The sequence below is a fragment of the Coregonus clupeaformis genome, chromosome 7 (genome assembly GCF_020615455.1).
Source record: "Coregonus clupeaformis isolate EN_2021a chromosome 7, ASM2061545v1, whole genome shotgun sequence".
In the NCBI taxonomy this organism is placed as follows: Eukaryota; Metazoa; Chordata; class Actinopteri; order Salmoniformes; family Salmonidae; genus Coregonus; species Coregonus clupeaformis.
This window is the reverse complement of record NC_059198.1, coordinates 30877812-30905755: the sequence shown is the minus strand read 5'-3', so window position 1 is coordinate 30905755 and position 27944 is coordinate 30877812. Positions and strand designations below refer to the sequence as shown.

The following is a 27944-nucleotide window of genomic DNA, read 5'->3' as shown; positions in this document are numbered from 1 at the left end:
TGATTGAATTGCTAATTAGAACTGACCTCTTGTTGACATTGCTTCCATATTTAACATAAGCTCATGTCTAGTCTACACTGCCTGCTATTTCCCCTGGACGGTTTAGTGAGACAACATTTTCACATCACAATATAGCCATAAATTTTTTGGATTCTCACAAGATCCACAATCCAGATCAGAAATGATCAAATATCAAATAATATGACCTGTAGAGATTGTAGGCCTAATCCATCAGAAAAAGGGGTCCCCAATGACCACAATGAAGGAGAAATTCAATAATAATTGTATGTGGATGTGCGGCGGTGGCATTGTCGGAGCGGATGGGTCGGGGGCCGGAAACATAATTATAATAATTTGTACACTGCAAACTGACCACAACTAAGCCCAAAAATCATACCTTGATTACATTGAGACATGATCACGTGTGTGGGGGTTTTATTTGTGGGAATAGTTTTCCTAATTAAAACACATATTTGCTGAATTCCTGGTGATTGTACAGTTTTTTTGGACCAAAAACTAAAAGAAAGGTTTTGGCCCACTGGTCGCCTGTAACCGATCCCTGCGATAGAGGCTCAAAGTGCAGCAGTGTATAGATATGGACAGACTATCCTTGAAGTGTAGCTATACAGAACAACCGCCCTTTGACTGAACTACCCCATGACATCGATAGAAAACAAACAAGAAAATGTATCATTTTGCTCTCTGAAAAACACAATAAAACCTAGATCTCAGGGTACAGAAGGGACTGAACTGCCAAACAATTACGAATCTGAACAATTATGAATTTGAGTCTGTATGGTTCACCTACCAAGCGTCAGTGGAGAGAAAGATGGGGGGTACAGACAACACAAAGCCATGGCAGTCAGCTAACATTAGACCCCTGCCTGGCCAGGCCTTAGCCGGCTATTGTTGACACACCGGGGCAGGCTGCACAGGGTGTCAGACCGATTAGGACAGTCAAGTATTGGTCATGCAGAAACAGCCCAAGAATAACATACATTTTTCATGCTTTGGTTGTTGCTCTGGGCAGTGGGCACAGTCAGTCTGCAAGTATACACAGCTGATGCTTTTACATAAACATCTGATCTCAACAACAGCAACACTGCCTCCATCCTCATAAAATAGTTTTTTAATCAACCCCAGGCGCTAAGTAGCTAGCAGTACACCATAGACGTTTGGAAATTCAAGGAGACGTACCGTAGAAGGATCAACGATCGTATGATTATCTCAGTTATGATGGCGCATGTCATTATTAGGGTTTCTTTCAGCCTTGAATGACAGACAGCACCTTGCTCTTGTAAGACAGATAAACATGAACTTCAAAAGAAAGCCACAAATGGACATGTGACAAAGCGCCTCAACTGGGTAGGAGACAACACAGATGTCACTGAGAGGGGAAGGGACAGGACTCACCATGGACAGATTACCATGGCTACAACATCACGTGACAGAGAGAGGACAAAGAGAGGACACATTCCACTCAGTCACTCTGATCGGCAGAATTCTGCGTGAAATAATCTTAAGATAAACCAAGAGTATGGTTTACACCAAACTGAAGATGACCTTGTATCAAAAGTTTATTTTCAGGACAATAATTCAGATATGATGATTTCTGATGTCAGTGAAAGGTCAAATTTGTTTGAAAAAATGAGACATGTTGACCCATTTCCATACATAGTATTTCAAAGTACCCTTAACTCCTCTACCATACATTTACATTTTAGTCATTTAGCAGACACCCTTATCCAGAGTGCATACATTTTTTATTTTTTCATACTGGCCCCCCGTGGGAATCTAACCCACAACCCTGGCATTGCAAGCGCCATGCTCCACCAACTGAGCTACACGGGGCCCAGTAGGCAAACCTTCTCTCTGGGGACATCAGGCTTACATTGAATATTGCGCTATTAGACTAAATTATAATGTTATTCACTGAACACATAACATCCCCATGGCTGGGTTCAATCCCTTCTTAATTAATTTCAACAGTATATCATTAATATGTATGCCTTGATAACGGATGCTGCAGAGAGTGTGTACCAAAACTCTACATTCCAAATGGCACCTTATTCCCTATGAAGTGCACTACTTTTAACATGGGCATATCGGAAATAGGGTGCCATTTGGGACGTACCCAACATCTACCCATAACTAAATATGCATCTTCAGGAGGAGCTGAGCTGACACAAGAAGACAGTCTGGCATGCTTTGACCCTGTCCATAGCATCACCCTCCACTGATCTCTGAAATAATTTCCTTTTTCTTCCTAGACCAAGCATTTAATTGGTTATAGTAGCCCTTTTTTTGATAGGCTCTGGTGATTCATCTCATTCTTGCTGAGCTACTGAGCCGAAAGAACATTGCAAGTCACTGTGCTGTTAAAATAAATGAATTTCTACTGCGATAAAAAAGAGAGACACTCAAGCTTTTTAACAGTCAGCCCAAGCTTCCCGGCCTCGGCTCAATCCACAAGCGCCAAATTCTTTCAGCGACTCAACTTAGTTTCCCATCCAAGCTCTCTGACTGCTTCAAAGAGACCTTTACTTCTGAGGAGAGATTGAGGTCATGAGCTCTATGATAAAGTAATGAAAGAACACAGTCTGACAAATCAATATGGGGTGAAGGTGAGGTCGGGGTTGACGATAGCACCTTCAAATGAATTGAATCAACATTTCCTGTCTCTCCAGTAGAAATATGATTGACTTTGATGTGATTTCCCATTTGAAAGTGTTTCAAGAAAGTTTAATCTATATAGCTATACTGCAAGGACAAACTATTAGACCAACCACAACCAGTTTGCTCAGTCAGTGAAACTAGCGGTATTCACATGGATAATCTATGATTATGCATAGATAATATTAGAGAAGCTAAAAGATGAAAGCACACTGAATTTGACATGTACGGGTTAAGAAGCCATCTTGACAAACTTGTCCAAAGCACTAAGCACATCTTCCAGAAATAGGCTTCTTTGTTGGGAAACAGCTTAGCTAATGAAATATAGATGATGGACACGACTTCCTAAAAGCCTGCTTAGCTCTAAAAAGAGGCATCTACAAGGAATTGCAACATATTGAAAGCATCTGAACTAAACTGTGCTTGGACCAGGAGACAACACAGAGGTCACTAAGAGGGGATGGGGCAGGATTCACAATGGACAAATTACCATGGCATTGACACTCACTAAAGCACTGCCAAGCATTGACACTAGCATCCACTTCAAGCACCTTGGAAGTCCCCTCTTCTATTGTTCAGTTACTATGACAGCAGAAAGACAGTAGGCCTATATCAGTCTGTTTCATTGCAGACCCTAGTCTACTGTCCCAGGACAGTCTATTTAATAATAATAATAATAATAATAATAATAATAATAATAATAATAATAATAATAATACAACAATCAATTATAAAAATGTACATTGTATATGGCTATAAAATGGTGAAATGATTCCTGCAGAGAAACTGAATTGAAGTAGGATAACTGAAATGTGTCAAAAGTCCTGCGAACCACAAACAAACATTGTTGACATTATGTCCTTTGGCCATTCATGAGGCCTCTTGGGACACAACAACAACAACAACGGGTGCGTGCAGATGACAGCTGCCAAAACAAGCTTGTCGACCATCTCGCATTCACAAATACACATGAGCTCGTGCTATACCGGCTATAAGACTTGAAGCTCTTATAGGCCTATTTTTCTTGCATGGAATGCTTTTCTCAATAAGTTGATTTTCATAACAAATAGTTATACTAACCATTGGTGTCTGACAATTGACCGTTTGCTAATTTAAAATATCTAGTTAGGATCTTCCAGAGTTACATAAAGTTAACGGACTGGGCAGGGATAGAAGTTTGAACTAAGCTGACTCCTCATCGTAGCCTAATTGCTATCGCACAACTCAGATCGCACATCGTAACGGAATAATGCAACTACTATTGATAGGCTATATAGCCTAGCTTTAAGTTAGATTGACCTACATATTTAACTTACAGATGGCCCATCAGGGGAGCGGGCTGCAGTTCAGGATCCTTTGTTTAAAAACTGAAGCCCTATTCCATTCTCGAATGCAATGAAGTAGCCACAAGACTAAAGCATGCGGCGACTACATTGTATCCATTCGTGCGTAGCCTGTTATAGCGGAATTAATGAACGGTTACATAATAACTGTCCTCATCACTGACAAGGGGCACAAATAATAACAACAGCCAATGGCGTTAGCTGTAGCAGCCTATCCTATTCCCAACCATAGACTTTCCCCTCAAAACTCGAATCTCTACGAATAACTCACCAAGTGCTCCCTGGTCCGGAATGGATTTAGCAAATCCTTCCCAAAGACTGCCGAGAAAAAGAAAGAGAAAAAGAAGACGAGATATGTGGGGCGGTGGCATTCTTACTGCGACATCACCAATTCCACTTAGGTGGCCATTCATCCATATTGCTTTTGAGGTTGGCATTGACTGCTCCCTTTCTGCGCTGCCTCGGATGCCCACTCCTTGCTCGGCTCGCGCTCCAGAGTGGCTTCACAATTCCATTGTCCTACGTGGGAGGGGACGCTTGCTCTGCATAGTGGGTGGTCGTGATCGCCCCCTAACGGTACCAAGGTAGAGTGTGTTCACAGATGGGCCCCTATGAATGTCTATGGGCCCTGATAAGTAAGATCTCAAACCAAATTCGGAGGACAGTGTAATTACAATGTAAGCACACAGTGTTCCATTTCACTTAAAAGTAGGCTACCTATCTGTTTGCATGCACAATAGGCACTATTCATTTGCATTTGTATTGAAATGCATATAAAATGTCAGTGTAACAAAAACACACAAATAGGTATAAGTACTGCACCCTTCTTGCCATATCTGGGTATTTATTTCTTATTCTTTTTACATGGGCTGCATAAACACAGAATTGCCTGGTCTGAGTGTTATTGTCACTCTAGGGTCTCCCCTCTACCCTCTCTCCTTTACAATAACAGGAAGCTGGCTCAGCCTTCAGTGAGTCATGATGGTCTCCCCAACACAATGGTTACTTAGCGAGCAGGCCGATGCCATCACACTAACAAGGATATCCCTTCTGTGAACAATGGAATGCCAGTTTGGCTTCAAAAGGACACAAAGTGTTAAATCAAGATTATATGATTATTCTATTACAAAATGCAATAGCTGCAAGATACCCTTTAAAAAACATCTTTAGGGTGCATCTTTAAAAAATTTGCAGTTATAGGGAGTAAAACAAGAAGCCCATAGCAACATTTACAAACCATGTGAAACAGTTTAACACTCAGAAAAAGTGTTGGCGTCTGTGTCAAATCAAATAAATACATAAAACACCAGGGTTTCCAGGGTGATACAGTAGTTGTTTATGCTTGCTTGTCCTCTGTGTTTGGGGACATCTCAGCGTATTCAGACTGTCCAGCACCAGCTAGCTGTTCTGCATCGTCATCATCATCATCACATGGGGGACGGTTGCGATTAAAGAACCCCACCTGAAGCATAGACACAAAACATTTACATTTCCACATATTGTATCCTGATTCCGGTTTCATTTGTGTGTCACTGAGGACATTCTCCTTTATGCCCCCTCTACATTGTCACCATTTAAAACAATAGTTACAGGTTTGAGAAAAACATATAATTTAAAAAGACTGACTGATCAATACTTAGATGATAGCTGAGTAGCACCTTCTAAACGCTACCCAGTTATGGGCCCAATCCTGCGCCACCTGCTGTTTAAACTATGTCAGTACATTACCTTCCAGAAGATCAGAGCTAGCAGAGCGAGGAGGAAGAGGCCAGAGACCACGGCCACAATGATCCACCACACCGGCACCTCCTTTTCTCCATCAGGAGCTCTCCACACCACACTGGTCTGGATCTACACACACATACACAGATGGTCAACTGGCTCCAATTTCATTTTTCCAATGAGTACTGAAGAAATGGTTGCTTTGTGAGATATGGTTGTGTATATGCCTCAAGTAAGTCAATTACTTAATTAGTAAATAAATGTTGTCTACACACCAATAAAAGTTAAAAGGGGAAACTTTGGTAAATTTTTTACCTCAGCCTGTCCACTTGGCAGCTCTTTAGGCTGGATCTTAGAGGGCATATCAATAACCTCATAGCGTGCTGTAGAGTGGAGAACATAATTCTCATAGGGCCTCTAGGGGAAACAGAATGAGGGTTTCATAATCATTACAGAATGATGTCAAAGAGGTAAGATCATACAAAATGCTATCTCAATTTGATGCAGAGCTGTCTTGGAGAGCTTTTACTTTGCACCTATGAATGTAGCTATAGTGAAAAATTGTGTGGAAACGATGTCACTGTGATATGCTATAGGCCCCCAAGTTAGTTAGTCAGTCTCTCTCTCTCTCTCTCTCTCTCTCTCTCTCTCTCTCTCTCTCCTCAATTTCAATTCAATTTCAATTTAAGGGCTTTATTGGTATGGAAACGTATGTTAACATTGCCAAAGCAAGTCAAGTAGATAGTAAATAAAAGTGAAATAAACAATAAATATTAACAGGAAACATTACACTCAGAAGTTCCAAAAGAATAAAGACATTTAAAATGTCATATTATGTATATATATACAGTGTTGTAACAATGTGCAAATAGTTAAAGTACAAATGGGAAAATAAATAAACACAAATATGGGTTGTATTTACAATGGTGTTTGTTCTTCACTGGTTGCCCTTTTCTTGTGGCAACAGGTCACAAATATTGCTGATGCGATGGCACACTGTGGTATTTCACCCAGTAGATAAGGGAGTTTATAAAAATTGGGTTAGTTTTCGAATTCTTTGTGGATCTGTGTAATCTAAAGGAAATATGTGTCTCTAATATGGTCATACATTTGGCAGGAGGTTATGAAGTGCAGCTCAGTTTCCACCTCATTTTGTGGGCAGTGTGCACATAGTCTTCTCTTGAGAGCCAGGTCTGCCTACGGCGGCCTTTCTCAATAGCAAGGCTATGCTCACTGAGTCTGTACATAGTCAAAGCTTTCCTCAGGTTTGGGTAAGTCAGAGTGGTCAGGTATTCTGCCACTGTGTACTCTCTGTTTAGGGCCAAATAGCATTCTAGTTCTCAGTTTTTTTGTTAATTCTTTCCAATGTGTCAAGTAAGTCTCTTTTTGTTTTCTCATGATTTGGTTGGGTCTAATTGTGTTGTTGTTGTTGTCCTGGGGCTCTGTGGGGTTTGTTTGAGTTTGTGAACAGAGCCCCAGGACCAGCTTACTCAGGGGACTCTTCTCTAAGTTCATCTCTCGGTAGGTAATGGCTTTGTTATGGAAGGTTTGGGAATCGCTTCTTTTTATGTCGTTATAGAATTTAACGGCTCTTTTCTGGATTTTGAGAATTCGCTGGTATCGGCCTAATTCTGCTCTGCATGCATTATTTTGTGGTTTTCGTTGTACACTGAGGATATTTTTGCAGAATTCTGCATGCAGAGTCTCAATTTGGTGTTTGTCCCATTTTGTGAATTCTTGGTTGGTGAGCGGACCCCAGACCTCACAACCATAAAGGGAAATGGGTTCTATAACTGATTCAAGTATTTTTAGCCAGATCCTAATTGGTATGTTGAATTTTATGTTCCTTTTGATGGCATAGAAGGCCCTTCTTGCCTTGTCTCTCAGATCGTTCACAGCTTTGTGGAAGTTACCTGTGGCGCTGATGTTTATAATATAATATGCCATTTAGCAGACGCTTTTTATCCAAAGCGATTTACAGTCATGTGTGCATACATTTTTACGTATGGGTGGTCCCGGGGATCGAACCCACTACCCTGGCGTTACAAGCGCCATGCTCTACCAATTGAGCTACAGAGGACCGAGGTATGTATAGTTTGTTGTGTGCTCTAGGGCAACAGTGTCTAGATGGAATTTGTATTTGTGGTCCTGGCAACTGGACCTTTTTTGGAACACCATTATTTTTGTCTTACTGAGATTTACTGTCAGGGCCCAGGTCTGACAGAATCTGTGCAGAAGATCTAGGTGCTGCTGTAGGCCCTCCTTGGTTGGTAACAGAAGCACCAGATCATCAGCAAACAGTAGACATTTTAATTCAGATTCTAGTAGGGTGAGGCTGGGTGCTGCAGACTGTTCTAGTGCCCTCGCCAATTCATTGATATATATGTTGAAGAGGGTGGGGCTTAAACTGCATCCCTGTCTCACCCCATGGCCCTGTGTAAAGAAATGTGTGTGTTTTTTGCCAATTTTAACCGCACACTTGTTGTTTGGTGTACATGGACTTTATAATGTCTTATGTTTTTCCCCCAACCCCACTTCCCATCAATTTGTATGGCAGACCCTAATGCCAGTCAAAAGCTTTTTTGAAATCAACAACGCATGAGAAGACTTTGCCTTTGTTTTGGTTTGTTTGTTTATCAATTAGGGTGTGCAGGGTGAATACATGGTCTGTCGTATGGTAATTTGGTAAAAAGCCAATTTGACATTTGCTCAGTACATTGTTTTCACTGAGGAAATTAACTAGTCTGCTGTTAATGATAATGCAGAGGATTTTCCCAAGGTTGCTGTTGATGCATATCCCACGGTAGTTATTGGTGTCAAAGTTGTCTCCACTTTTGTGGATTGGGGTGATCAGTCCTGTATTGGGGAAGATGCCAGAGCTAAGGATGATGTTAAAGAGTTTAAGTATAGCCAACTGGAATTTGTGGTCTGTATATTTTATCATTTAATTGAGGATATCATCAACACCACAGGCCTTTTTGGGTTGGAGGGTTTGTATTTTGTCCTGTAGTTCATTCATTGGTAGTCTTTAATAGTTGATTCTAAGATTTCCATTTGATCATGTATATTTTTTTTCTGTTTGTTCTTTGTTATAGGGCCAAAAAGATTGGAGAAGTGGTTTACCCATACATCTCCGTTTTGGATCTCTCTCTCTCTCTCACACACTCACTCACTCACTCACTCACTCACTCACTCACTCACTCACTCACTCACTCACTCACTCACTCACTCACTCACTCACTCACTCACTCACCTCCAGGAAAGTCTGTACCCAGAGTCGGGACATCACCTTCACCACAGCGCTCCAGCCTCTCTCCAGACCTGTGGCCTCACACACAAACCTCAGACAGGTATCTCCACTGGTGCAGTTCTGTTGAGAAATCGAGAGAGGACCACACCAAACTGAGTCAACTTGTTTCCCCCATAACACATCAATGGAATGTCCCCATCCACCTGAGAGATGCAATATTTTGTTGTACATCCCCCTCTTGTGGCATATACAGAATATTGCAAGTTGTCACTGAAATTGCAGCAAAGTGGTACTAGCCTACTGTACAGCATCAAGTAAAGACAAGACAGTTTGATTGTATTGCTGTCAGAAGTACACTGATGCATGTCATTATGAGGCGACACTTGTTTACCACGTGAACGGTCTCTTTGCGCTGTGTCTCCGGCCGTGCCACCTCATTCTGTTTGACCTTGTACACTGTACCAACAGTAGCATTCCCAGTCTTCACCAACTGCCAAAACAGAAGAGTGTACTCCAATTTCATATGAAAAGAATGAATAGAACATATGGTTTTGCTTCTATTTAAGGCAAATATAAAATAAAATAGTGATTTCCTTTTAAATAAAACATATTTTTCCCGCTATAGAAAGATTTGCTGTCTGGCACACTGCAGGGCCACAACATGGCTACCTCTCTCACCTGGTATGGGTCGATGTCAGGGGAGTCAGTGTGGCAGGTGAGGAAATCCTCAGAGGCGTTGGCGAACACATAGAGCAGGAAGTCTCCATGGTGACGGGTGGGGAACTCTACCTCCACCCTGGCGTTGACCGTGCTCGGACCCAGGTTCCTCAACTGAGTGTTTCAACACAAAAACACATGCTTTCAGATTTCACTCACTAAGTTGGATCTCATTGTCTTTGTATAAATATGACATAACGAATACAAAACATACTCTATAAGGGCCTTATGGACTCTTCAAATAGATGTTACGCATTTTGGCCTGAAACTGCACCAACCCCAGAGAGACAAATGTCTTAAATGCATTGTTTCTTTTCTGAGTGAATCACTGAGTGAACCTGAGTAAACCATAATAAGGTTACCTCATAGACATGTTCCACTAGTGGGCCAACCTCCTCCAGGTCAGCAGGCTGCTCCTTCTCTTCCCACTTGGCAATGGGCAGGACACACTCAGGTGGAGAGGAGCCCCTGTCCAAAAAACAACAGGCTACAAGGGTGGATCAAACGCTGAGGACAACACTGATAACACTAGCCTGGTCCCAGATTGTTTTTTGCTGTCTTGCCAATGCTTATATGGTTGTTGTCATGCATGGCAGCACAGACAGCCGATCCGGGATCCAATATATTGCCACGTTTCTAACTGATCTCAGTGGGATATAGGGATGAGACTGCTTCAGGATGCTTAATTTGCACCTTTTGGTCTTATAGTTAAATAGCCCTGGTGATAATTAGTAACTACGTGTCCTGGGAAAGCCAAAAACTACAAGGACAAGAGGAAACCATGCTGTTACTGTACTGTAATAAGCTCGCATTTGGACAACATCTTCCAATGGCAAACATCACTAATCCCTTTTGGATATTAGATATTCAGTCTGCTACTAGTCTGCCAAGGCAGCTCTGAATTGTCACACAGCAAGTGTGTCTAAGGTCACAGGAGGAGTGCTCGTTTCCATGGTAGCACAAAACAGCACAGTTTATGGCTCTGATGATAATTGGAGGAGAATTGGAGGAGAATGAAGGAAGGCCCACCCACCCCCGCATCTCCAGAGCTGCCACAGCGCTGACATCAATCCTCAGATGGGCTACGTTACTGTCAGGGTTCTGGCTGTTCTTGCTAGAGATAATAAAGGAATGGAGAAGCTGAATGAGTGTTGAACATTTCCCTTGTCTCATTAGAAAAGCCATGAACCTTCAGCTGACACCTTGAATGTCTAAAATACAGACGACTGGATTAACCAGCATGTAAACCATGTGTATCTCAGAGACTCTAAATATGCCTTACATTGTGTTGATCACTCTACACTAAATATTATCTTGAATTCTCACATTCAAATGTTACATAAAAACCATAAAAACAATGCCTTGGGGGCATTGAGGGCATTAAAATCACAAGACGGGACGAAAGTGTTGTTCTAGCCTTTTGATCTGTAATGTGAATGACACTTGGCTCTCCACCTCCTCCAGGTTCCCCACGCTGAAGAACAGACCGGCCTGGAGCTACGACAGACAGAGAGAAGAACATACTGTACTGTATCATTCAGACTGACAGGACAACAGAGCTATTGTAAACACACAGTCACATGTCATCCACGTCCGTTGACAGCGAAGACCCAGAACGACCGGAAGCCTTCTTGATGCTTTCACACATTCACAGGAAACCAGAGCACACAGTGACATGTCTCGGTAACACATTCACACCTCTCCCCTAGCACTAGCTATGGTTAGTGGTTACCACAGAAATCCTATTGAATTACTATTATTTTAGATGTAACTCTATGCCAACTCAGTGTGTCCGGCCAGAGTTTGGAAGGTTGGGAGTTCGATCCCCGGCCAAGTTATACTACAGACTGTAAAAATGGGACCCGATGAGTCTCTGCTTGGCACTCAGACAGCATTAAGGAGATTGGGGTTAAGGCCCTGTGATAGATTAGTGTCCTGTCCATCAAGCTGCCTCATGCTACAGAAACAGGAGATGCAAGGCACGTTCAAGGGTATTTACTTTTACTATAATTACATGGTGGTTACCTTCTGGCCCTGCTTCATAGGGTTCCCCAGTTCACAGACCACCACCACTGTCTGGTTCTCCTTCTTCTGAGCACAGATCAACCTGCTGAAGCCCTGGGAGAGATGGCAAACTCAGACAGCCTATTCACTATATAGTGCACTATTTTTGACCAGGGCCCATGAAGCTCTGGTCAAAAGTAGTGCTCTAAATAGGGAATAGGGTGCCATTTCAGATGCAGACAGTGTGTTTTACGTAGAGCCAGTAGGTTATGCTGACCACGTAACCTGACCAGCAAAACTCTGGGCTCAGAGTTTTTCCTGCAGGTCACGTGCGTGGGACAGTTGATATCACTCTATTAACAATTCCCTTTTATTATGAACAGGAGAGTGACAGTCACCTCTCTATCAGTCACCATACTCTGGTAGTGTGTGTTGGTTGGTGGGATTATCTCCAGCTCGGTCTCGTAGGCCCCCTCTCCTCTGTTCTCCGCTGTGATGACCAACAGGGCAGGGTGGTCATCCCCTATCAGAAGACGGTCGGTACCTCTGAGGATGGGTCAAAGGTAGAGGCGTAAAGGGTTGTATAGTAGACAGGAATAAAATGCTCTAACTAGACAATAATTTCCCTGATATTCCGTTACCTGCATGGTTCGTAGTACAAATAACGTAACCCTATTTTCCAGCACACTGATCCCATGAGATCTCACTTGTTAAAAGTCTTGAAAATGTAGATTGACCAAGAAAACAGATGACACTACTAAGTGATGTGGACCTCAGGGGAGTTTGACACTCACGCTTCAGCAGTCAGCCTCAGGTCAGGGACACAGATGTTGTCCTCTCCGCAGTCCAGAATGATCCTGGTCTGTACAACACACAGACACATAGACACATTTGTATACCAAAACAAAGAAACACGTAGGCTAATTCATAGGTTACAACTGTGTAATCACCACTTATAAAATGTTATTCCTTTGCAAACTAAAATGTATTAATACATTTAGAATATAATGTGTGATGTCACCTGTGTGACCACAGCTCTCTGGCCATGCAGCATGGCCTCCTGGGAGTTGGAGTTGGACAGGCTGTAGTTCAGGGAGATGAAGATGGGGCTCAGCTTGTCCTTGAACTCTGACTCATGCTGGAAAGAGAGACAGGATGCAGTACTGACATTGATGCAATTTACCCTTAATTCAATTTAAATTCAGTAAAAATCTACTGCAGTTTAGTGGATCATGTTGTGTTAAGACAATATCAATCTACTCCCCTTTCAGGTTTGTCTGTAGCCACTGACAATGGCAGTGTTCACTACATGTTTGTGAGGTTATTAATAGTATTGGAGCCTGTTGTAGTGTCACTTCAGTGAATGGCCACTTGGAGGCATCAGCCTGGTAAGAACAATGCTGCAACATTCAGGTTTTGAGCACTGACCATTGTAATACTCTATAAACAAAATACAGGCCTATGAATTGGCTAAATTGTCAAAAGCAACCCACCCTTAGGTAAGCAGTTTGGTTCCTGCAGACCACTCCCACATCTCTCTGAATGGTTAGCTGGAAATACTCTTGGGGCAGATTGGTCTGCAGCAACTGGGTCCTCCTGGCCATTGGCTGTTTCATCTTGTCCAGTTGAAGCTCTGCATCTAGAACTACAAGAGTGGATTTACAGTATCTTGAACAAACAGAAAACTCAAACTCAAAGAGAAGGTGTATGTTTCAACAGGAATCAATGACTTCAGTATGCATCTCCTACCTATCTCCTGTGGAATGCTGTGGCCAGACACACTAATGCACATCATGACTGTGAAGCTGTAAGGAGAGAGACAGTCATAATGTCATTCTGAATTTACAAGAACAAATTCACACATCATCATGGGAAAGATCAGTCTAACACAACCAGGAACTGTCCAGGCATGTCACACATCTCAATAATGTGTTCGGCACTTAGGATACTACAGGAATTCTACATAGTGCCAACATGTGCATGCTTGCCGTGCCCACCAACATTTGTCCATCAGAAATGTTCTTCCCAGTTGGCCAAAAATACACAAACATTCCTGCAGCAGAGGTGAGTTGGGTTAATGCCATAGCGGCGGGAAGTAGGGGTGCTGACTTTTAAATATTTGTTCAAAAAGTATTGCACTGGACCGTTAATAGTGCTATTAGCGGACCGATATAGCGTCTGTAGTGCAGGCACAAATCTTTTTTCAGCACTCCCCACCCTTAAAAAAATACAATAATGAAATAATAAGAATCAACGCAGCACCCCCACCCCCAAACTACTTCCCGCAGCTATGGTTAATTTAATGCCCACACTAGTGGTATGATACTCTGGTATGAGAATAATCTTTACCAGGCCACAGGCTCGTTGGTGGTGGGGCGCTCACACTCCTTCACATCTGGGTTCAAGAAGTCAGGGTAGAGGGAGAGTTGGGTTTTGGCCATCACCACGGCTTGAGCCCTGGTTCAACCCCACACAAACAGAGAAAAAATAGACATTGTAGAATACTAATAGACATTCATTCCACTGAATAGACGTTGTGGGTACATTGTGAATGCAAATGTTAATCCTGCTATAGATAACATTTCTCGAGTTAATTTAAAGTAACATATAAACTGTTTGTTTATCTCACACTACTTTACCTGTACACAGCAATCTTATTGACTCCCCATGCACCAACAATTAGATCTGTGAGGCAACAAAGATTCATAGTAACAAGTTGCAAGCTCTTATTTTTCTAGCCTTGAAACGTAAGAAATATAGGGTCATGAAACAACTTCTAAAAAAAGATATACATGATCGATAGCACTTTCTCATGAAAGCGTCACAAAAATAGTCCATGGGATTGATTGCCCTTTGCTAACAGCCAGGACGTCTGCTTTCATATCACGGCGACTCCTAAGAAACAAAACTATTTTCAGGGAAAGAGGTCAGCTGAAAAAAAAAGGAAATCGTTTTCACAGTGACCAGTTTGTCTCAAAGAGTTGAACTGTAACGACCTCACTGGGGAGACAAGAGACAAAGAGTGCCATGAGTGTCTTTAAAAGCCAGAGGTGTTGCACATCAAAAACCATTGCTGTGTTGAGAGTAGCTCACTAGTCTCCAAGGGACCCCAGGGCACCAAATGTATCTCCATTTAGTGCTCTCCCCGGACAAATGTCAGCCACTCCACTGGATGAGTGACCTTTCTGTTTTTCTCTTGTGTGTCCGAGAAATGTGCCTTCGCCTCCAGGGGGACGGGAGACAAACAACATGTCAGAGGACGTTTTTACTGGGACTGAAAGGAACGGGGACTTTGTTAAGCAGTGGCAATATGTCCTTGGGTAGTAGTCAGCTACAACGAAAAGCACAAGGCTGCGTCAGAGGCTGATAGTGGAGGCTGATAGTGGAGTCGTAAGGGAACAGAGTGACCTCCAAGTGATCGTACAGTTTGACATCTCCAAGTGGTCTTGGCAGGATTGACACTGTGGCTTGACAAGAGAGGTAGGGACATTGTTGAGGAGATTGTTGGGAATTGTTGGCGGAGTAAGGTTTGTTGTTCCATAACTTCTCAAATCTTGTTTTTGGGCTAGTCAAAACACATGTATAACCGAAATATAATCAAATACACATATTTTCTAAATCAAGGTAAGCAAGCCCACAGTTTCCGAAGAGTTTGTTTTCAGACTAACCTGGGTAGCCATTTGAATCAATGTCAACGGCCCCTCTCAGGGTGAAGCCAAACTGTGCTGGAGAGCCTAGGGACTGGAAGGGACTCTCAATGACCTGGGTATACTGGGGAGACAGTCCATTGCTAGTTCCCATGTAGATGAAAACCCTCCCTTCAACGCCTGAGGATGGGGCTCCCACAGCAACATCTGAGAGAGAGAGGGAGAGGGAGAGAGAGAGAAACGCTTAATAGTGATGAGTAATCCATGGACAGAGTGCATCGAAAGACTGCTATGACAAAACCATTCCCCACCATTAGAAAATCGAGCATTTCAAGAGGGAATCATGAAATCAAAGATTAATCTCCTATCAGAAACAAAGTGTTTTGCGGAGGATATTTTCACATTTAATAATATTCCTTGGTTAAGTTACCCAGACAACCAGATACTACTGATTCTGCTGCCCCTGAGGCAGTTACTATAGTAGAAGGGCAGATGCATGTACTAAAAGTCAAATTACTGTATATCAGAGCCTCACCGTTAAAACCGTCCTTGTCCAGGTCACCGAGGGGGGCGATGGTGCTGCCAAAGCGTCCGTACACGTGGGAACCTGTCAGCTTCTGGTCTGGCTTGGAGTGGAAGGTGGAGCGCTCTCTCTGCAGGTACACACTCACCTGGGAAAGGATTACACACATCCATTGTCTCGGAGCAGGTGCTGGGTATAAACAAAATGGTTAATAAAAGGTGAATGGAGACTGCGCACTATGCTCCCATGTGATATATTTATTTGATAACATTTCGACCACCCAGGGCTCATCAGGTGTTCACTCACCTGGCCCACCTCCTGTAACTGCTGGCCCGACACACGCTCCATGAAGAGCGGCGCCCCGATTAGGATGTCATCTCGTCTGTAGTAGACAGAGCAAGAACGGCTGGATATTTGAGCTCTTTTTCATGGTTCCTCAAGACAGCAAACCAGCGACCAGTGGCTTAGATGTTATCAGGTGGTAAATTCATGTTTGATACTTCAATGATCAAGGACAAAAAAAAGTAAGTAAGAGAGTTCTGACTTACTTACCCATCATTGTTAATATCAGTCACTGCAACGCTGTGGCCAAAGTAAGAGGCCACCTGCAAGATGAAAGATGCATGTGGTTTTGAGTGGATTACATCGCTCATCACTCAGATATCAACACATAGGCCTATCTGTATAGACATGATGTCACATAGTGATCACTTCTTCATCACTCTCCTGTAAACAAGTAAATCAAAATAAAGTATGATGTAAGTTATGTAAGTATAGTCTCACCTGAGAGCCTAAGAATGTGTGTTTCACTCCCAAAAAGTTAATTGCATTTCCATTATAGATTTTGACCTGGATAGAAACCAAAACATTAGCTTAGATCACTCTCTAATAAATGAAAAGTAAATTATCAAAACGCCATCGGGAGCCCTTACTGTTCCTGCTGTGTTGCGGTCATTAGGCACCCCAACCACATAATCTGAAACAGAAAATAAATACTTGTACTGGATTTAAAACACAATCATTAATTATTGAGAAATGTTTCAACCTTTTGTATCTTACCGACAAATGTTTGAAGGTTTGTACAGCTGTCACTATCACTACCAGGCACATAAAGTGTAGGAAGTTATTCTCTAGCCTGGGCACCAGTCTGTGCCATGTGCTAACATTACACTCCTTGCCATTCCATGTCATGCCAAACATGAACAAATGCTTGGCATGACAATGAGTTGGAATGATAGTACAAACTGGGCCAGGCTAGTAATTATCTGGTTGTGTGGACACTTTTGACGGAAACTTTCTCACCTGGTATTGAGTCTCCAGTGAACTCGCCAGTGGTCACAGAATACCCTGTTGGCGAACCAGTGTAACGCATCAACCTTTCTGGTTTATTGAACTAATGAGAATGTCTCTGAATATCATTGGACTGAATATTTTAGGCCAGTGGTTCTCAAACATCTTCTCGGGGTAGCACACCTGATTCAACTTGTCAACTAATCATCAAGCCCTTGATTAGGTGAATTTGGTTTGCTAGTTCAGGGCTACAACAAAATTGTGAAACATCTGGGCGTCTCTGAGAAGAGGCTTGAAAACAATTGCTTTAGACCACAAGTCTTGAGTGTAACCCTCTTACCATGGTAATGATCGTATCCACCAGTCTCAGGGGAATGGGTTTGTCCTGCCACATAAGGTTTGGCATTCTGTCTCTTGGCACTGTTGACAATGTCAAGCAGTCCTGCACTGATGATCTGACCTGCAACAGAAAGGTTAAGCACCGCAATCAGCATTTGGGGAAGACACTTTAGTAATGTTTATACGTATTTATTTCATAATATTCCACAGTGATATTAGTAAAATAAAGCAGACGGGTTGCCTCCCACATTAACAATGTTCTGACATGCTGTTGCTCTAGGTCTGGGATTTCCGAGACTAGTAATATGATAATTCATCATGCTCAGTCATCATCAACCATTATCTTCCCAGAGACATCCTAATAACAGGGCTATTAATGTACACATTCTACCTAGGAGTGTTGATGAATGCAATTATGGAAGACACCATGTTGTAGCCTGGTTAAACCAGACTGAACGCTGCACTCATCACTGTTTTACCTCAGTGAATGGTTCAATCTGGTTTAACCAGGCTAATAAGTTTGTTAACACACTCCGAACACCAGATGACACATGTTACCTTGAAAGTAGTAGCCTCCAGGGGCACCAATAAGGAGTCTTCCCTCCTAGAATAGTACAGCAAGAAACAAATCAAATTATTGTTATAGATGGTATCATAACACTGTTGGTGTAATTACTACCTTAAAATATCATAAACTATGTGAATCTAACCATTACTGATCTATTCTGCTACATTACTGTGCAATATATAACATTATATGAATCAAAAAGAAAAAGTTTGGAGTGTGGGCACCTTTGTTATGTCGGAGCTAAATCCCACTTCACAGTATCGTCTGTCGTTATCTGAGAATCAAGATTAGGATTAAAGATGAAAACACGCAGAGTAGAAAGAAAGACCAGCAGGCAAACTTGTGAACAGGAAGTCAGCTATTTTAAGAAGGAATACCCTAGTCGTTTTGAGGCATAGCAGTGAGAATAATACTAAATTACCACCACGGTTCTGACTGGATGCTTGTTTGGCTGCGTTAACACAGGCAGCCCAATTCTGATCTTTTGCCCAATCTGATTGGTCAAATAACAATTAGTGGTAAAAGATCAAAATTGGGCTGAATGCATAAATGCAGCCTTTAAGTTTTGAATGGACAACAGAGGAACCTCTTACTGTACTGTACAGGTACTACTGGCATGACTAATATATCTTACTGTACTTCAGGGCTTTGTAAACCTTCTCCGTCATGACTTCTTTGCAGGGGGAGAAGTCAACCGTTTTCCCCGTCAGTGTGTTCAACACTAGGCAGTTCCCCACTGGAGTGTTCTGGGCCTCGTCACGTTCACCCACGTCTATCACGTTCCAGTGGAACAGGGGGGCACAGGCCTGGCGCAGGGTGAGGGAGGGAGAGAGAGACGGGAGGAGAGAGAGAAAGAGAAAGTGGGGGAGAAGGAAAGTGATGTAGAGATAAATAGAAGGGTAAAACAAAGGGATTTAGAGAATGAGCAGAGGCATACAAACATAACATTGGTCGAAAGAGAGAGGGGGTCAGTGGTTGGTAGAAACATAATGATAAAGGGAGAATGACAGTGGGAGAGGAAATAAAATAAATCGAGGGAGGGAGAGGGGATGTGTAAAAGATTTAGAGGATCGATATCTGATGCATTCTATACTGCACAGTGACTGAATACAGCGGCCTTCAGACTCACAACACAATGAGTGACAGGTTTATGAGAATACAAAGAGTCAGAGAGAGTGGGAAGAGTATTGTGCCACAATGGCTGGAAAAACTCACCACAATGTAGTTTCCAGAGGATCGCACAGTAGCTCCAAACCACTGGTGGGACTTTGAAGACCTTATCCCTAAATTCTGGTGAGGATAAACCTCATCACCTGTATTTACATCAGACAGCTCAGTTTGTCAACCTTTTTTGTAATTGAGCCCAGAATAAATAAATACCTACTTTACTTACAGTACCATTCAAAAGTTTGGACACACCTTCTCATTCCAGGGTTTTTCTTTATTTTTACTATTTTCTACATTGTAGAATAATAGTGAAGACATCAAAACTATGAAATAACACATATAGAATCACGTAGTAACCAAACAAGTGTTAAACAAATCAAAATATATTTTATATTTGAGATTCTTCAAAGTAGCCACCCTTTGCCTTGATGAAAGCTTTGCACACTCTTGGCATTATCTCAACCAGCTTCATGAGGTAGTCACCTGGAATGCATTTAAATTAACAGGTGTGCCTCCTTAAAAGTTAATTTGTGGAATTTATTTCATTCTTACTGCGTTTGAGCCAATCACTTGTGTTGGGACAAGGTAGGGGGGTTATACAGAAGATAGCCCTATTTGGTAAAAGACCAAGTCCATATTATGGCAAGAACAGCTCGAATAAGCAAAGAGAAATGACAGTCCATCATTACTTTAAGACATGAAGGTCAGTCAATCTGGAAAAAATCAAGAACTTTCAACGTTTTTTCAAGTACAGTCACAAAAACCATCAAGCACTATGATGAAACTGGCTCTCATGAGGACCGCCACAGGAAAGGAAGACCCAGTGTTACCTCTGCTGCAGAGGTTAAGTTCATTAGAGTTAACTGCACCTCAGATTGCAGCCCAAATAAATGCTTCACAGAGTTAAAGTAACAGACACATCTCAACATCAACTGTGCAGAGTAGACTCCGTGAATCAGGCCTTCATGGTCGAATTGCTGCAAACAAACCACTACTAAAGGACACCAATAAGAAGAAGAGATTTGCTTGTGCCAATAAACATGAGCAATGGACATTTGACTGGTGGAAATCTGTCCTTTGGTCTGATTCCAAATATGAGATTTTTGGTTTCAACCGCCGTGTCTTTGTGAGACGCAGAGTAGCTGAACGGATGATCTCTGCATGTGTGGTTCCCACCGTGAAGCCTGGAGGAGGTGTGATGGTGTGGGGGTGCTTTGCTGGTGACACTGTCTGTGATTTATTTAGAATTCAAGGCACACTTAACCAGCATGGCTACCACAGCATTCTGCAGTGATAAGCCATCCCATCTGGTTTGCGCTTAGTGGGACTATCATTTGTTTTTCAACAGGACAATGATCCAACACACCTCCAGGCTGTGTAAGGGCTATTTGACCTAGAAGGAGAGTGATGGAGTGCTCCATCAGATGACCTGGCCTCCACAATAACCCGATCTCAACCCAATTGAGATGGTTTGGGATGAGTTGGACCGCAGCCTGAAGGAAAAACAGCCAACAAGTGCTCAGCATATGTGGGAACTCCTTCAAGACTTTTAGAAAAGCATTCCAGGTGAAGCTGGTTGAGAGAATGCCAAGAGTGTGCAAAGCTGTCATCAAGGCAAAGAGTGGCTATTTTGAAGAATCTCAAATATAAAATATATTTTGATTTGTTTAACACTTTCTTGGTTACTACATGATTCCATATGTGTTATTTCATAGTTTTGATGTCTTCACTATTATTCTACAATGTAGAAAATAGTACAAATAAAGAAAAACCCTTGAATGAGTAGGTGTGTCCAAACTTTTGACTTGTATTGTACTTACTGATCTACAGTATGCTACAGCATCAGTAAAAAATAGAGCAATGCATGAATTCGACTGTTGATACGTAAATGTTTACCTTTTGTGTCAAAGGTCATGGTAGTACAGGCGCCTCCTGTCTGTGCCCAGGGACAGAGATACACAGCCCCCGCCTCAGTGACTCCTGGCTGACTTGTGTTGGCTCTGGGGGCCCCAACCACAACACTGATGCTGTGGGACAGAAAAAAAATAGGGTTAAAATAACCTCTGGGATTTCAGACAAGCATCTGATGAAAAGCCATTCAAACACCACATAACTTACCCAATTTAATATAAGAGTAATACCAGCATATACACTACATGACCCAAAGTATGTGGACAGCTACTCGTCAAACATCTCATTCCAAAATCATGGGCATTAACCTCTACGGGATCGGTGTCCCGTATACAGGACGGTTGAGCTAAAATGTGCTAATGTGATTAGCATGAATGTTGTAAGTAACAGCAAACTTTCCAGGACATAGACATGTCTTCTTTGGGCAGAAAGCTTAAATTCTTGTTAATCTAACTGCACTGTCCAATTTACAGTAGCTATTACAGTGAAAAAATACCATGCTATTGTTTGAGGAGAGTGCACAACAACAAAAAACGTATCACGGCAACTGGTTTGATACATTCACCTCTGAAGGTAAATAATGTACTTACATTCAGTAATCTTGCTCTGATTTGTCATCCTAAGGGTCCCAGGGATAAAATGTAGCATAGTTTTTTTTGATCAAATCCATTTTTAGATTCAAATGTAGGAACTGAGTTCTACAGTTTGAACCCCTGCTGTCTCTGGCTCCACACCAACCCCGCCCGGCCATCTAGATGTGTGAAAGTTAGTGTATAAGCTAATGATCCATCATGTATGACATTCCTGGGAGTGTGTAAACTTACATTTTGTATTACCATATAATTGTTGTATGTTCTCTATAGTTGTGTACTTGAAAATTTATCAATTGACCAATTCGGCACATTTGGGCAGACTTGATACAAAATAGTCCAGTATTGCAATACTAAACTGGATCAATCTGAAACTTTGCACACACACTGCTGCCATCCAGTGGCCAAAATCTAAATTGCGCCTAAACTGCAATATTATATTATGGCCTTTCTCTTGCATTTCAAAGATGATGGAACAAAAAAACCAAAAAAACGCATGTTTTTTAGTTTCTATTATCTTTTACCAGATCTAATGTGTTATATTCTCCTACATTCATTTCACATTTCCACAAACTTCAAAGTGTTTCCTTTCAAATGGTGTCAAGAATATGCATATCCTTGCTTCAGGTTCTGAGCTACAGGCATTTAGATTTGGTTATGTCATTTTAGGCGAAAATTGAAAAAAACTGTCAGATCCTTAAGAGGAAAGCTTTCCACTAGATGTTGGAACATTGCTGCGGGGACTTGCTTCCATTCATCCACAAGAACATTAGTGAGGTGGGGCACTGTTGTTGGGCGATTAGGCCTGGCTCGCAGTCGGCGTTCCAATTCATCCCAAAGGTGTTCTATGGGGTTGAGGTCAGGGCTCTGTGCAGGTCAGTCAAGTTCTTCATCACCGATCTTGACAAACCATTTCTGTATGGACCTCACTTTGTGCACGGGGGCATTGTCATGCTGAAACAGGAAAGGGCCTTCCCCAAACTGTTGCCACAATGTTGGAAGCACAGAATCATCTAGAATGTTATTGTATGCTGTAGCATTAAGATTTCCCTTCACTGGAACTAAGGTGCCTAACCCGAACCATGAAAAACAGCCCCAGACCATTATTCCTCATCCACCAAACTTTACAGTTGGCACAATGCATTGGTGCAGGTAGCGTTCTCCTGGCGTCCGCCAAACCCAGATTCGTCTGTCGGACTGCCAGATGGTGAAGCGTGATTCATCACTCCAGAGAACGCGTTTCCGCTGCTCCAGAGTCCAATGGCGGCCAACTTTGCACCACTCCAGCAGACACTTGGCATTCCTCATGGTGATTTTAGGCTTGTGTGTGGCTTGTCGGCCGTGGAAACCCATTTCATGAAGCTCCCGACGAATAGTTATTGAGCTGACGTTGCTTCCAGAGGCAGTTTGGAACTCGGTAGTGATTGTTGCAACTGCTGACAGACAATTTCTACGCGCTACGCGTTTCAGCACTCGGCGGTCCCGTTCTGTGAGCTTGTGTGGCCTAGCACTTCGTGGCTGAGACGTTGCTCCTAGATGTTTCCACTTCACAATAACAGCCCTTACAGTTGACCGGGGCAGCTCTAGGAGGGCGGAAGTTTGACAAACTGACTTGTTGGAAAGGTGGCATCCTATGACAGTGCCACGTTGAAAGTCACTGAGCTTTTCAGTTGGCCATTCTACTGCTAATGTTTGTCTATAGAGATTGCATGGCGGTGTGCTCGATTTTATACACCTGTCAACAACGGGTGTGGCTGAAATAGCCGAATCCACTAATTTGAAGGGGTGTCCACATAATTTTGTATATATAGTGTAGTTTACAGATACCATAAAAACTATGCAAACCCTACTGAATGAAGCATAGCCAAAACTTACCAAATAGTACATTGCAATACTCACGTGTTGTTGCTAAACTGATAGAAATCTGCAGAGAAGCCAAAGAAGCTTCCCTCAGGGCCAGAGAATTCAGTGAAGTTAACCAGGTTTAGATTTAAGGTGTCAGAGTAATGTGGGAGAGCAAATAGCAGGAGACCCATCATTTGTATTATCATATGAATCCGGTGTTCCTCCATCTTTTTCAGCTATACCGCTTTTGTCTCTACGTCAACTCCTTCACCTAAAAGGAAGGCTCCCTCACTGCAAGTGAAACTGTAATCCAAATTTCTTACCAAATGTGTTCTTCCTATGTGAGTAATTCTTATCATCTTCAGTTGTTTCCGCAAGGCAGGGAACTTACACAGTCACATCGAGAGGGCTGTCATAGATAGTGCAGAGTTCTTTAAGGATTTCTTTCTTGCTAAACGAAATTTCTTTGCAGCTCTCATAGCATTGTGGTGAGTGGAGTGTATGCCACCAAATATGGAAACTCTGTTTCCTGCAGATAGGACTTTGCAGATAATATTTTGCGCAATGAAGTGAAGAGATGTGAGTCTGTCAGAACAGAACTGCAGCTCTCACACACATTGGCACATATATTTATAGTGTTATATTAACTTGTCAACAATGTCTTTCATAGCACATAAATGAAAAAAAACAAAAAACATTGTATTAAGTACACGATTCAAGAGCGTGCATAACCAAGGTATAAAACTATCGTGATGTGGATCCAAATACTATTTTTTCTATTTTTTTCTCTCAGTTAAGAGAGAGAGAGAGAGGGAGACAGACAGACAGAGACACACACAGACACATATACAGACACACACAGGGCGGGGTTGCTGGGTTTGAGAGATTAAACCCAATCCCTTCCTTCCCAGATGAGTCCTCCCCAGGGCATGACAATGGAAACAGATGGAAAAATGTAAGTGGACCTGACACAAAATGACTCCTGTAGCTTCACACTCACTTTACACTCCCCTCCCCTGAACCCACGGTAGGACGACTCATAAGTTTGGTGTTTTCATCTTTAATAAACTCTTGCACAGAGGACATGAAAAACATAATGCTCTGTTTCAATTTAGTGAAAAACAAATGTAGAATTAATTCTATAATAAAGAACATTTTACTGAGTCATACAGCTGTCATTGAATTATGTATAACAGGACAAACCCCATGATTGTGGTATATAAAAACACATATCATAGTGATCTGTCCCATAATGTGAATGATTACACAGCTGGTTGAAGAACTGTACCCGTACTTTAACTGACCTGAATGAAATCCCCTTGGACACTCATTAAAATGTCTAGGCTTTGGTCTGAATTTAAATTATCTGCTTCTACAGATGGTTCAACACCTCAGAGAGGTACAAAGATGCACAAAATGAAGTCAAGCTGACAAACAACATGATTGTGAAGAACCTGAGATGGTGGATTAGTGCTTTGTTCAGTTCTATCGCAGAACTAGCCAGAAAGGAAACTAGCCAGTACAGTCAGGAAAAGAGAGGAGAGAGCAGTCTCCCAGAGAATACAGCAGAGTATATTATCATAGCTACATTGTAGATGTGCATGAATACTGTAGATGTGTACACATTTTGAGTTTCTTCATTCAGTGGTACTCAACGATGGACCCAGCTAGCACGGCCACTTGTGTACACCAGTGGCGAGTGGTCAGATATCAGAGAATGGTGTGTGGTCACCTTTGATCAATGGTCAGAAAATGGTAAGAGAACTGCCTCCATCTCTACTCCACTGTGTGTTCCAAGATGGTGGGCTGTTTAAGTGGATCCTTGGGAAACAGTTCCTTAAACTCAGCCAACCAGTCGCCAGGGCAACCCCAACGTGGGTGGAGCACCAGGTCATGTAGTAGGCCAGCAAGTACCGCCCCCACACACGGCCCCACCCAATACACCTGCAGAGGAGAGAGATACTTTTTTTGTAAGTAGATTTGTATGTGTGCACTGTGGTGTGATGTTAGTAAATAGCGTCAATATACTTTTGAAATTTTCATGGAGCACAATGAGAGATAGTCAACTTGTGTTTGGCCAGACTCACCCAATGGTTATGAAATTTTAAAGTGACCACAGCTGGACCAAAAGACCTAGCAGGATTCATCCCACAGCCAGTGTACCCAATCTGGTCAGAGGTAGAAGGTAAAGAGAGAGAGGGATAATACGAGAGAAAGGGGGGCATGAAATCAAAAGATAAGACATAGGACAAATGTAAAGATCTACAAAATGTTTTAATTGACAAAATCCATCAAATTACCCATAGAAACTCTATTGTGGTCAGACAGAATTTAAACTAACATAAATAGGATCTGTCATCTTCCTTACCGCTACTAGATTTCCCAAAGTGACAGACAAGCCGACCACTACAGGACCCAGGAGGTGGAAGGCTGATTTGGGTCGAGACGTAGTGAGGACACAGACTACCAGCTGAAAGGTGATGGCTGTCTCCACTGAGAAGGCTTGGCATGGGTGGACACCCAAGGCTACCTGGAAAAAGAAACATTTTATAGATAATGTTTACAACACCCATAATCAATTAAGCCCATACAAAAATACAAAGACGTTTTTGGCAAAACGTTTCTAATAATGTATTTTCGGAAGCTATAATACTACAGAAAAACAATACTTCACTACAACCTAGAATCAAATAAAAATGAATCAGACGTGACTCACCTCGTTCAGCCCCAAATGCCCTCTGAGCGGGGCAGGCACCATTCCCATGAGGAGGGCACAGGCACAGAGTGCACCGAGGAGCTGTGCCCCCACGTAGAGGACAGCTCTCCAGGGGCTCACCCTCAGTCCTGCAGCCAGAGCCAGGGTCACAGCCGGGTTCAGGTGGACCCCTCCTCCAGAGGTAGCAGGACCCAGGCACACAGATACCACAGCCACAGAGGTCCCAAACGCCAGGGCCACATGCAGGGGGTCAGGGTGGCACTCTGAGAGGGGCTGGGTGTCCGAGAGAGAGGATGGGTCTGACTCGAAGGACAAGGCATGGAGATGATGATCACTGGTGGGACTGGAGAGGCTACCATCCCAGGCTGGAAGCTGGGGCCGTAGCACCACCGAGGCCAGACTGGCGAAGAGGAAGAGGGCAGTGCCCACAAATTCACACAGAAGGTCCCGGAGGAAGGAGAGTGTCCAAATGTTCTTCAGAACCAACACCAGACTGGAAAGGACTTGCATGATGGATGAATGAATCTCTGTCTCTCTGTTGTCCTGTTTCTCTGTTTGTTTGTTGCTCTGCCATGAAACACATCCAGTAGTCAGCAGCAGCAGAACCAAACAACCACAACAGACTGCAATGGTAACCTATATAGAGGGGGCACCTACCGCTGTGTGACGCATATATCAGGAAGGTGGCCTTTTATTTCCCCCGCTGAGATTATTTACCTGTCCCCTCAGTATACTGCTTGTATTGTGATGTGTACTGTAGGTGGGTAAGGGTGGAGGGGAGGTGGGGAGGCTTAGCTTAGCCAATGCATGTTTTGGCTTTCTGCTTTCCCGTACTCTCAGATGGCTGCCGGTAAATGTCGAGTGGTGTCTTCTTTCCGGGGGGCCACAGATTTACCCATAGGTAATGAGGGGCCACTAGCTAGGGGTCGCTAGCTTCTGGTCTCTCTTTGCAGCTGGGGGGGGGTCACTTCCTTCTCCCTTCTTCTAACTCTCTCACATACACCCTTGCCTCTGTTTCTCAAAGAAAAGTGCTTCACCACAGAGGATTATAGGGTTACCTGAAGCTTTCTATCTTTCAGGTAGAAGAGGAGTGTTGCTGAGGTTTGAGCTGAACAAGCCGAAGCCAACTAACTGATTTGCAGTTAGTGGTGCCCTGGGATTCATCCAAAAGGTGTACTTTCCTGACCTGGGGTCAATCAAAATGTAGGATCAATTTATGTAATTTTAAGTAAACTAAACAAGATACTATATATTCTGTCCAACCAAAAACAAGCCAAATACAGCATTTTAAGCCGGCGTAGCAGGTAAAGGATGCCAAGAGGGGCATTTTCTATCCCCTCAAAAGGGAGCTCTCTCACCTCAGAGTGCCCAGGGAAGTTTTACTGTAACAGGGTGACTAAGAGAGGGTGGGGTAACTAGAAACGACCACAGTAAAATATGTGAAGGTCCGTTAGGAACAATGGCAGTACAGTTATACTGAGATTCCCCTGCAGAGATAGCTTCCTACCAAGGTCATGGAAATTGATACAGTACCTGAGGCTGGTTGAGTCAGGACAGAGCGGACAACTGTGTAAAATATAACAACATGTGGAGATCGGGATGAATGTAGATGACAGGGAATGTCATAGTAGGACATTAT

General features: G+C 42.7%; 2 protein-coding genes and 1 pseudogene across 4 annotated transcripts in view; all 3 read right to left on the bottom strand.

Moving 5' to 3' along the window:
* The window catches only part of LOC121569720 (protein FAM171A2), an 82444-nt gene extending 77944 nt beyond the window's left edge, over positions 1–4500 (bottom strand). Inside the window, exon 1 of the mRNA XM_041880871.1 lies at positions 4288–4500. Coding sequence (XP_041736805.1) covers positions 4288–4453 — 166 coding nt within the window. The 5' untranslated portion in view covers positions 4454–4500. The remainder of the gene's footprint in view (positions 1–4287) is intronic.
* Positions 4501–4824: 324 nt separating this feature from the next.
* On the bottom strand, positions 4825–24078 carry LOC121569719 (integrin alpha-IIb-like). 3 transcript variants are annotated; one of them, XM_041880868.2, is made up of 31 exons: positions 23644–24078; positions 21140–21270; positions 19292–19389; positions 18711–18882; positions 18301–18350; positions 18067–18112; positions 17510–17629; positions 17182–17226; positions 16812–16855; positions 16663–16728; positions 16432–16484; positions 16186–16261; positions 15892–16027; positions 15378–15563; positions 14349–14394; positions 14059–14166; positions 13459–13514; positions 13203–13354; positions 12731–12847; positions 12504–12571; positions 12108–12255; positions 11731–11823; positions 11123–11202; positions 10739–10819; positions 10068–10173; positions 9667–9819; positions 9380–9478; positions 8992–9108; positions 6054–6155; positions 5745–5867; positions 4825–5478 (listed from the first exon to the last, which is right to left on the bottom strand). In XM_041880868.2, the coding sequence occupies exons 1-31, from the start codon at positions 23814–23816 to the stop codon at positions 5353–5355; spliced, it is 3171 nt and encodes a 1056-aa protein (XP_041736802.1). In that variant the 5' UTR covers positions 23817–24078; the 3' UTR covers positions 4825–5352. The 3 variants fall into 3 exon arrangements, with proteins under 3 accessions (XP_041736802.1, XP_041736803.1, XP_041736804.1); XM_041880869.2 differs by having other exon boundaries at positions 23913–24077; XM_041880870.2 differs by lacking the exon at positions 23644–24078 and adding an exon at positions 21745–21784.
* Positions 24079–24719: 641 nt separating this feature from the next.
* On the bottom strand, positions 24720–26910 carry LOC121570583 (annotated as a pseudogene).
* Between the last annotated feature and the right edge of the window lie 1034 nt (positions 26911–27944).

Excerpts from the sequence above, each read along its gene's own strand:
- LOC121569719 (XM_041880868.2), bottom strand. The coding sequence starts at position 23,816 with ATGGAGGAACACCGGATTCATATGATAATACAAATGATGGGTCTCCTG. Across the intron at positions 18,883-19,291 it reads CCTCTGGAAACTACATTGTG|GCCTGTGCCCCCCTGTTCCA; the intron begins GTGAGTTTTTCC and ends ACCCTGCGCCAG. Across the intron at positions 15,564-15,891 it reads GGACAAGGACGGTTTTAACG|ATGTTGCTGTGGGAGCCCCA; the intron begins GTGAGGCTCTGA and ends TCTCTCTCTCAG.